Below are 11,237 nucleotides of genomic sequence, written 5' to 3' on the forward strand. Positions count from 1 at the left end.
GCTCAAACGGAAAACTCAGTGGGTGTGCATCTAACTCTATAATGAAAAATTCCCACTAGTATATGAAAGTGACAACATAGGAGACTCTCTATATGAAAAACATGATACTACTTTGAAGCACAAGTGTGGTAAAGGATACTAACATTGCCTCTTCTCTCTTTTCTCTCATATTTTTCTCTTTTTTCTTGGGCTCTTTTTGGCCTCACTTTTTTTATTTTGTCCGGAGTCTCATCCCATCTTGTGGGGGAATCATAATCTCCATCATCCCTTCCTCACTGGGACATGCTCTAATAATGAATAATGATGATCATCACACTTCTATTTACTTACAACTCGATACCTAGAACAATATGACTCTATATTAATGCCTCTGGCGGTGTACCAGGATGTGCAATGATCTAGCATAGAAAAGATACCAAAAAACGGACAAGCCATGAAAATATCATGCTAGCTATCTTACGATCACGCAAAGCAATATGACAATGAATGCTCAAGTCATGTATATGATGATGATGGAAGTTGCATGGCCATATATCTCGGAATGGCTATGGAAATGCCATAATAGGTAGGTATGGTGGCTGTTTTGAGGAAGATATAATGAGGCTTATGTGTGATAGAGCGTATCATATCACGAGGTTTGGATGCACCGGCGAAGTTTGCACCAACTCTCGAGGTGATATAGGGCAATGCATGGTACCGAAGAGGCTAGAAAATTACGGAAAGGTAAGAGTGTGTATAATCCATGGACTCACATTAGTCATAAAGAACTCACATACTTATTGAAAAAGTTTATTAGCCCTTGAAGCAAAGTACTAGTATGCATGCCCCTAGGGGGGAGGTTTGTAGGAGTTAACCATCGCGCGCCCATGACCTCCACGCAAAGGAAGACAATCAATAATAAATCATGCTCCAACTTCATAGCATAATGAGAGAGTATACGCCCAGGCTTCGGGAATCACAAACCTTAACACCAATATTCCTACTAAACACAATCATTCACTAGTACCTCCCACATATTACCATCTCTATGTCACAAAACTATTGCAAGGAATCAAACATATCATATTCAGTTATCTACAAGTTTTATGTAGGATTTTATGACTAACCATGTGAATGACCAATTCCTGTTGACTCTCTAAATAGATATAAGTGAAGCAAGCGAGTTTAATTCTTTCTACAAAAGACTTGCCCACACTATAATAAATATAAATTAAGCAAAAGAGCATTCTACAAATAACGGTTTTCCATGTCAAGAGAAACAGGAATCCAAACTTCAAATGATATAAGTGAAGCACATGAGGCATTCTATAAAGCCATACTCAAAGATATAAGTGAAGTGCAATGATAATTCTGTAAATCAGCCAAGGACTATCTCATACCAGCATGGTGCATTAAAGAAAAGTGAAAACTAAACACACGAGACGCTCCAAGAATTTACGCATATCATGTGAACAAAACAAAACCGAAACATACTGATACTTGTTGAAGAAAGATGGGATGCCTTTCGGAGCATCCCCAAGCTTAGACGCTTGGGTCTCCTTGAATATTCACTTGGGGTGCCTTGGCCATCCCCAAGATTGAACTCTTGACTCTCCTCCTTCTACTCATATCGAGACCACCTCGATCTTAGAGCACTTCATCCACACAAAACTTAACAAAACCTTTGTGAGATCCGTTAGTATAATGATGCAAATCACTACTTTAAGTGTTGTTGCAAACCCAATCATATTTTGTTTTTTGCATTAAATATATGTATTCTAACTTCTCCATGGCTTATACCACCGATACAATCCATAGTTCCATCAAAACAAGCAAAACAATGCATCAAAAATAGAATTTGTCAAAAACATGATAGTCTGTAGCAATCTGAACATTGACCATACTTCTGTAACTCCAAAAATTCTGAAAATTTAGGAAAAAGTAAACAATTTGCATAGAAGTACTGTATAAAAAAATTAGAATTTTATCATGTTCCAGTAAAAACGTAAATTCACGCACTACAGCAAAAGTTTCTGTTTTTGCACTGCACATACCAAACAAGCAATTTAAACATCCTAAAGGTAAATCTTGGCACATTATTTTCATAATACAATGGATTTGTACAAATGGAATGGTTATTTTTGTTTTCAAACTTTATAAAAGCACACAACAAAAGTAAATGACTCTCTAAAACTTCCGGGTTGTCTCCCTGACAGCGCTTTCTTTAAAGCCATTAAGCTAGGCATATGATGCTCAAGTGGTTGATACCCGGATCCCAAGGTATATCAAAGACAATTTTAATTAACAATGATTTGTAATTTAGTAGTAAGCATAAAGTAACATATTTCATGTAACAACAAAGTCTAACTCTCTTTCTATGCATCGGCATGTCATAAAAGAACAATTCATGCACACAAAGTAAAGGTCGTTACATAGCATAAGCAGTTTCTTGCAATTTTATCGTATTGAAAATATAGAGAGGTGAAGATGTGGTTCCTCTCTCATAATAATTGCAAGTAAGAGAAGCAAGCACATGCATATTATATTCATCGAAATCATCATGTGTAGTGATAAAACGCAACCCATCAATATAATCCTTAACAAGGGCAAACTTCTCTGATATAGTGTAGTTGGGAGAATTCAAAAAGATAATAGGACTATCATGTATGGGTGAAATAGCAATAATTTCATTCTTAACATAAGGAACTATAGAAAGTTAATCTCCATAAGCATAATTCATATTGGCATCATGGCCACAAGCATAGCAAGCATCAATTTCATCAAAAAAAGGATATTTCAAATGAATCCAATGGATCATAGCAATCATCATAGCATTCATCCTTCGGTAAGCACGAAGGGAAATTAGACAATGTATGAGTTGAAGAGTTACTCTCATTAGAAGGTGGGCACGGGTAGCTAATACGCTTTTCCTCCTTTTGTTGTTCGCTCTCCTCGTCATCCTTTTCATCTAATGAGATCATAGTTTCAGTAATTTCTTCCTCCATAGTTTCCTGCAAAATATTAATCTCTTCTTGGACAGATAGAGACTTTCTCAATAAATACATCAATATCGGAATTGTATTTATAATTCTCATAGCAATATCTAAGTATAGCAAAATTTTCAGGTCTATAAATAGCATCATCATAATCTCCATACTTTCCAAATAGAGTTTCAATTTCATAAGCACCCTTAAAAGCAAAAAAAAAATCTATTCGTTCCACATCATAGTAATCATATCTTCCATTAGCATAAGAAGCCAAGATTTCATTATCATTAAATTAACATGAAAAGGGAAGGTGTTTAGCCTTCATCCTAGAGCAACAAGTATAATCATATCTCAAGCATATATCCCAAGCATACCACTGCGAATAATTAATTTGATCCCATAAGAGTTTCCCTTTTTGAGTCAAGCGATTATCCCTAAAGTATTCACGTTGATCCAACGTGTCTCCCATTATCAAGTTGAATGGGGTTTTCTCGGGATTATCAAAGTAGTGTATAATATTTTTCACATAACGAGCATCGAGAGTTTTAGGAGGTTCCTCATCTCCATGAGTAGCAAGTACAACTAATTTTGTTGGTATTTTGTGTTCCATATTCATAACTAAAGATAGAGAACAACATAGAACAAAAAATAAAAATTACTTAGTGATAAAGCAAACAAGCGCACACGAGAATATTCACCCCACGCTATTGCTCCCCGGCAACAGCGTCAGAAAAAGGTCATGACAACAGTGTAGGGGATCAACTGTAGGTTTTTCGATAAATAAGAGTGTCTAGCCCAACGAGGAGCTAAAGGTAGGATTTATATTCCCTTTAAGTTCTATCGACCACCGACACAACTCTACGCACACTTAACGTTCGCTTTACCTAGAACAAGTATGAAACTATTTTGTAGGTGTGATGTTAGAACTACTTTGCAAGAATAAAACTAGGAGTACTTTGCGATATAATAATAGTTAGTTCTTTAGTAGAAAGATTTTTATAACACAAGAGAAGTATTTTCTCCATAGGCAATCGATAACTAGACCGATAATCATTATTGCAATTTTATATGAGGGAGAGGCATGAGCCAACAAACTTTCCGTACTTGGATCATATGCACTTATGATTGGAACTCTAGCAAGCTTCTGCAACTACCAAAGATCAACTAAGGTAAAACACAACCATAGCATTAAGTATCAAGTCCTCTTTATCCCATACGCAACACTCCCTTACTCGGGCATGTGTTTCACTCACTCACACATCCACAATAAGTGAATCATGAACGTATTGCAACACCCTACAGCGGAATCCCTCACGCTTGCACAACACGGAGGGTGCCATAGGACAGCACCAAAATAAAACATAGAACTCAAACCAATCACGATCATCAATCAACCCATAGGACAAAATGAATCTACTTAAACATCATAGGATGGTCATACATCATTGGATAATAATATATGGTATTAAGCACCATGTTTAAGTAGAGATTACAGCAGGGAGAAGAGGTGTTACATTGGTGCATAGAGGGGGAGGGAGTTGGTGATGACGGCAGCGAAGTTGTTGATGTAGATCGTCGTCACGATGATTGCCCCGGCGGTCTTCCGGTGCCACCGAGAGAGGGGGAGAGAGCCCCCACCTTCTTCTTCTTTGGCCTTCCCCCCTGGATGGAAGGAGAGTTCCCCCTCTGGTCCATGGCCGCCATGGCGACGGAGGCGTAGGAGCCCCTCATAGATTGGATCTCCCTCTCTGTTCTCTTTTGTTTCGTGTTCTCGTTTTCTGGCCCTTCGCCGTTTCTTAAATGTTTGGAGATCTGTAATCTGATTGGGCTGAAATCTTGAGGGGATTTTTATTCATAAATTATCTTTCTCGCTGCAAAAGAAGGGCAGCAACCACCTTACGAGGTTCCTAGTGGGCCCCTCGAGCACCGTCTTGCGTCGATTCCTCTCCCAAACATTCACATATATTCCAAAATAAATATCCATAAAGTTTTATCGCGTTTGGACTTTATTTGATATGGATATTCTACGAAACAAAAGACATGCAATAAACAGGAATTTGCACTGGGCACTATATCAATATGTTCGTCCAATAAATCATATAAATTGTTGCCAAAAGTATGTGAAAGTTGTATAATATTGGCATGGGGCAATCAAAAATTATAGATACGACGGAGACATATCAGGCTACAGTGGTCACGACGACGCGGCTGCAGGCGCTTTGGCCATGGCGAGGATCGGGCGAGAGAGAGCGAGGAGGAAGTGGGCGGGCGTCGGCTCGATCAGGACAACACCATGGAGTCAATCCAGCTGCTCAACATGTCGGGGGAGGCAGGCAGGCGAGCAGGAGGTGGCACGTGCGCCACGTGCGCGCGTCGGGCATGCGCCCCGTCCGACTGGCAAGGGGTTAGGGGTGACTGGCACTGGGCCAGTGGGCCGGCCAGGGAAGTAGCCCAGGTAAGCACTAGGTAGTTCTCTCTGCTCTCTGTATTTTCCTATTTTCTGTTCTATTTTCTATTTTTCTTTTCTGCTTTGATTTAGTTTAGGCACTAAACCATTTTAGAAAGTTCTGAAAATTGTTGTGGATGTTAAATGAATTAATCCAGTGCCCTAGATAAAGTTTCTGGATCACTGGAGCTGTTAAAAATATATGTAGCATTTAATAGCCCGAACTCAAATACTTATTGTATTAATTCTAGGCCCACTTCTGCCATCGAAAAATGTGCACCATTTTTGGTTTAGGTTCTCACCTTGTGCTATAAATCATGAACATTTTTAAAGGGCATCTTTGGGTTTATTGAAAAAGATTTTATTGAACCTATTTGATTTAATTTGGTGCTAGGGTGTGGATCATTCCCCAATTCAATTTCAATGAATTTTAAACATGACTAGCTAGTCTAAGTGCATACCAGACTAGGTTTGTGACAGTTGGCGTCTCTGGTTGGCCTCTGCGCTACAGATATAGCTATGTTGGGCAATTTGGCGGCTGACTCTGGCTTCTTAGGTGGCGTTTGGTTTAGAGGCTATCCACCATAGAGAGAGGGATAGCCAAATTTTTAGGGGATATCACTTGTTTGGTTTACCCGCCAGGAAGGATAGGGATAACCAGATACCAGGGAATATTCCTTCAAAACATGGTTGACGAGAGTCGCGAGATTATGGCGGATGTGGGCAGCCACCCGCGCTTGCGTGAAACGTTTTTCCATGGGCCCGGCGGCGCCCTCTGTTGCCTCCGCCGCTGGCGTACCACCGCCCACGCCGGCGCCCTGCTTGGCCGTCGGCCATGGCCCTGCTCCTCGAGACGAGGCGAGCCGCGGGTGCCCCATCCTTTCCAGGCTACTCCCCTCCCACTAGTTGGTGACTGACAGCGGCGGCGGCGGCGGCGCACACCTGACAGCGGCGGCGGTGCACTTCCTCTGCCATGGCCCCTACCTCCATCCATCCCCCCCTCTCTCTCTCGGCGTGCTGTGACCATGGCTGGCGGGGAACGGGGAGCCCCGGCGGCCGGGAACGAGGATCACTGAAGATCTTGCCTATCTGTTCTCTGTATGTATGCGACAGTCTTTTAACTCTCTCGTTTACAGTCTTTCAACTTCGTCTACAGATAGCACATATGAATACTACTGGTAACACTGAGGCGTTGGTAAGAAGTAGCAGAATACTTTGGTGGACAGTGACCAGTTCATGGTATTTAATTGTATGGACAGTCACGTGTATGATTGTACAAAGAAGAACATGTATACATGTATGAATATCTGGTAAATAGTGACCAGTTCATGGTATTTAATTGCATGGTCAGTCACGTGTATGATTGTAGAAAGAAGAACATGTATACATGCATTTGATTGTGCGAAGAAGAGCATGTATACATGTATTTGATTGTACAAAGAAGAGCATGTGTTAATATTTCATTGTAGATGAACATTAAAAAAGTAGCTAATGACTATCCATATCCACCTTTTATCCTTGCAACCAAACAATAAAAAGAGGCTATCCATCTCATCAAATCCTTCGCAACCAAACGACAAAAACTGGCCATCCCCAACCAGGTGGTTAAGGATATCCTCAGCCAAGCCAACCTCGCCCGTGAACCAAACGCCACCTTAGTGTAGGCGATGGCGTTTGTTGCCGTGCTACCTATAGCTCTTGGTCTGGAGCGTGATTTGCATGTGATCTTTTAGTTTTTGATCAAGTTTTGGCATTTTGTAATCAACTCCTTTGTATCCTAGCCGGTTGATGGCTTCATTAAGTTGAAGTCGGGATTTATGCATTTTCTCTAAAAAAAACTACCTGCTCAAATCTATTACCTAATTTAATAATAAAGGAAGGTGTGTTTTTCTGATTTTTTTTGTCCATCCACTTGGCCTAAGCTGCCCATAAAATTGAAGTAAATTACCTACCATGCCACTAGTAAGTGAGAAAATCTCTTTGTTAACTGTTTCCATGATTTTTTCGTCTGTCATCGAAACTCCTCCTAAAGTTCAAGTAAATTACCAACCACGCCACCTGTAAGCGAAAAAAAAACTCTTCGTTAATTGTTTCTCTCTATCAGTGAAACTGTCCCAAAAGTTGAAATTAATTATCCACCCCGCTACCCGTAAACGTGAAAAAAAACAAGTGTTCCTTCGAATTATTCTTACGTCATAGGACCGTTCAATTTTTCATCCATCGTGAGACTGGCCGTTTCTTTTCCTTCTCATACACGCATCAAGGATGTACTCAAGAAAATTACACGCATCAAGGATAAGTCCAACATCGATCTAATGTGAGCATGTTAGAATGCATGTGTCTTAAGAGTCCACATGCGAGCCGGTCCGTGCATAAATATTCAAATATGTGTATACACATAGAGTGCGGGTGTTTGAAACTTAATTTAAAAACCACAATTTTATTGTCCGGTTGCAACGCACGGGCCTTTTGCTAGTGTGGACCAAACAAAAGCTACTCTCATGCTCTATATATTTGAAAAACTATATTGAAACATGCTTGCCTATGAATTTTAATCTTGATAAACTGTTGCATGAATTTTTGCAGCGATGTATGTCACCCGGCCCACAAGCATTCCATTTCTCCTATTACTTGCCATTCTACTGTCAATTAGAAATTGGTATACTACTTTCTAATCCTACACGCTAGAGATGTCAACCGGGTCCCATTTAATTCCGTTTAAAATCCACTTATGATATGATAATTCAAAAAGGTTTTTTGTTTGTTTGAGAAAAATGAACTATCAAGCTAGCAAAAAATAACTAAACGGGATTGCGGACGCCATTTATTTGCCACTTACATCCCTATACACGATTACCACTTATATGTTCTAGAAGTTTAGCGCATTTGTCTGGAAGAAACTAGAAATTATTAAAGAACACATGCACAGGGACATGGCGAGATAGGATAGGAGACGTTAAAGAAAAGCAGGTGTGCATGGGGGCTCGGCCTGGAAGACGACGACCAGAGAGCAAAGGTGCATTCTCCTGTCAGTGAAAAATTCCTCCCCTCGCCTTCCCTGCCCTTTGTCGCCATGTAGTCATCCTGTGTTTGACAGGGCCGCTCAGCGCAAGGCAAAAAAAAAAGCAGGCAAAAGCAACACACAAACAGCCCATAAAAATCAAATATAAATAAAATCGAGTACTAGTGTACTACTGCTAGCAGCTACTAGACACACATTCTCTCTCCATTCCCTCCTCCTTTATTTCCTCTCTCCTCTCTCCCCTCGCATCCTTTGTTCTTCTTTCATCCGGTTGGGTAGACAGAGAGGGAAGCACAGCTGCGCAAGGAAAGGGGGAGAGATAAGGAAGGAGCAGGCAGCGGCAGCAGCAGCAGGAGCGAGATCGGTCGATCGAGCGCCGAGCTGCGGGAAGCAATAAATAGAAATTAAGGTTCGAGCCGCCACCATGGCGGCGCTTGCAGGCGCTCTAGAATTCCTCCCCGGCAGCTTGCGCCCATCATCCCTCCCCCAATCCTTCTTCTTTATATAGCCTAGCCACGCACTTGGCTCCCCTCACCACCCCAAAAAGCACCTTACCCCACTCCCTCCCTCCTAAGCTCCTCCTCCCTCCTCCTAGTGAGAAGAGAACAAGGCCAAGCCTTAGGCAGTCTCCGCTCTCAAGAGGAGATCGAGAATTAGAGGCAAGATCAAGCTACCTATCCTCACGGCAAGAGGCGAAGAAAGGTGAGTACAAGTGGTTGGGGTAGTAACTAGTTTCCTAACTTGTTAGGCAGGCTCGCTCAAGTTTGTCAGCGCTAGCTACATGCTGTCAACACCCGTAACCAAGCCCCCTAGATATGCTAGCGAGGAGGAGTATGTGTGTGTAATTGCGTAGAAATCTGTGTATCTATCGGCATCTCAGTGGTAGATCTGTCTAATCTACTGGTGAGCTATGTTGAAAATCTGAGCTATGGGTCGCGCAATCCCAAGAGCCTGCCATGTTCTGTTGCTTCTTCCGCTTTTTCTTACACCCAAGATCTACTTTTTTATTCGGGCTGTTTGTGTTTGTAGGAGGTGAGAGGGGAGGAAGGAGAAAGTGAGCAAGGAAGTGAGCGCGCTGGCAGGAGCTTCTTGATGGGTGTTGGCTGCTGCCGTGGATGGCGGGGTTCTCTCTGAGGGGAGGCGGCGGCGGCGGAGGTGGAGGTAGCGGGGGAAGGAGCGGTGACCGCGGCGATCATCCAATCGGGGCAGACAGTCTGTTTCTGTACGCGCGCGGCGCTGCCGCCGCGGCCGCCGACACGGCGGGCGGCGGCGGCGGGGGAGGAGGTGGGATAGGGTTCCAGCTATGGCACCCGCACCACCAGCAGGCGGCGGCCGTGCCGCACACTTCGCAGTTCTTCTCCTCCGGGGTGGCCACCGGCGTCGTGTTGGGCTTCTCGCCGCATGAGGGCGGCGGCGTGGGCGGCGTCGGCTTGGCTGGTGGAGGCGGCCCGGGGGGCGGGAGGGCCGGCACCAGCTGCCAGGACTGCGGAAACAACGCCAAGAAGGACTGCACCCACCAGCGGTGCCGCACCTGCTGCCGCAGCCGCGGCTTCAACTGTGCCACCCACGTCAAGAGCACCTGGGTCCCCGCCTCCAAGCGCCGCGAGCGCCAGCAGCAGCTCGCCGCGCTCTTCCGCGGCGCCGCAGCCAACAACAGCGCCGCCGCCGCCGCGGCCGCTGCCGTTGCCAACAAACGGCCCCGCGAGCTCGTGCGCTCCCTCGGCCGCTTGCCGTCCGCGACCACCGCGATGGTCGACGCCACCACTTCCTCAGGTATGTGGAAGCTACTCAATTACAGTCTACAGTACAATCAGTCACTGCAGTACTGCACTACTGCACCATTCAGGACGCTGACGCCGACGGGGTGTGTTTGCAGGCGAGGGGGACGGGAGGTTTCCGCCGGAGCTGAGCCTGGAGGCCGTGTTCCGGTGCGTGCGGATAGGGCCGGTGGACGAGCCGGACGCGGAGTTCGCGTACCAGACGGCGGTGAGCATCGGGGGGCACACGTTCAAGGGGATCCTGCGGGACCATGGGCCGGCGGAAGAGGCGGCTGGGCAGCTGCCGCCGTCCTCGGCGGAGTACCACCAGCTGACAGGGGCCGCGAGGGAGGGTTCATCGCCGGCCGGGAGCAGCGAGGCGGCCGGGGGGCACGGAGCGACGGTGGCGACGTCCGCGGCGGTGCTCATGGACCCCTACCCGACGCCGATCGGCGCCTTCGCAGCAGGCACCCAGTTCTTCCCTCATAACCCTAGAACCTAGCTTCAATTCCTGCCATGAATTCCTAGCAAGTTTCATTTACTGCCAAAGATGATGGTCGAGTTGCATTGATCCAAGTCAAGAAGATCCAAGAAGAGGAGGGGGATTGTTGTCCATCGTTGATGACGAACGCTAATGCATCTCGTTAGCTAGCTAGAGCTACTACTTTTGGATCCTTCCATGAATTTTAATTTCCTGTTGGTTAATTAGTAATGACCTTAATGCATTGGTGCAATTAAAGAGAGATAAACTAAAGTGTATCTTAATCACTCCCTTTTGAAATCGTTTACTACTTACATTTCGCATGCAGCACGTGATTGGTTAACTATAGTTTACTGCTACTAGTACTAGTATTCTATGTTACTCCTAAGTACGTATGCGTTAGATCGATTACATTGCGTACTCCTACATGGTATGCTATTGTCTGCTTGGATTTGCTTTTGTGTGTGCATGGGGAAGCTTCTCTTGGATGGCATGGTAAAGCTGCTCATTTTGTGGTGCTTTTTATATGATTTCTTTGCATGTCTTGTTCTTCTATGCTTCTATA

The 11,237-nt window shown here is 44.4% G+C and overlaps 1 protein-coding gene across 2 annotated transcripts; it reads left to right on the forward strand.

The window, feature by feature from the left end:
* The first annotated feature begins 8,659 nt into the window (after nucleotides 1-8,659).
* On the forward strand, nucleotides 8,660-10,991 carry LOC123148503 (protein SHI RELATED SEQUENCE 1). 2 transcript variants are annotated; one of them, XM_044567927.1, is made up of 3 exons: nucleotides 8,660-9,136; nucleotides 9,464-10,207; nucleotides 10,311-10,991. In XM_044567927.1, the coding sequence occupies exons 2-3, from the start codon at nucleotides 9,550-9,552 to the stop codon at nucleotides 10,691-10,693; spliced, it is 1,041 nt and encodes a 346-aa protein (XP_044423862.1). In that variant the 5' UTR covers nucleotides 8,660-9,136; nucleotides 9,464-9,549; the 3' UTR covers nucleotides 10,694-10,991. The 2 variants fall into 2 exon arrangements, with proteins under 2 accessions (XP_044423862.1, XP_044423863.1); XM_044567928.1 differs by having other exon boundaries at nucleotides 8,661-8,843.
* Nucleotides 10,992-11,237: the final 246 nt, after the last annotated feature.

This window comes from Triticum aestivum, chromosome 7A, assembly GCF_018294505.1.
Source record: "Triticum aestivum cultivar Chinese Spring chromosome 7A, IWGSC CS RefSeq v2.1, whole genome shotgun sequence".
NCBI lineage: Eukaryota > Viridiplantae > Streptophyta > Magnoliopsida > Poales > Poaceae > Triticum > Triticum aestivum.

What these genes read in the sequence shown, in the direction of transcription:
- LOC123148503 (XM_044567927.1), top strand. Translation starts at nt 9,550, where the DNA reads ATGGCGGGGTTCTCTCTGAGGGGAGGCGGCGGCGGCGGAGGTGGAGGT. An exon ending in CGACGCCACCACTTCCTCAG is followed by an intron (nt 10,208 to 10,310) that starts GTATGTGGAAGC and finishes GTGTGTTTGCAG; the next exon opens with GCGAGGGGGACGGGAGGTTT.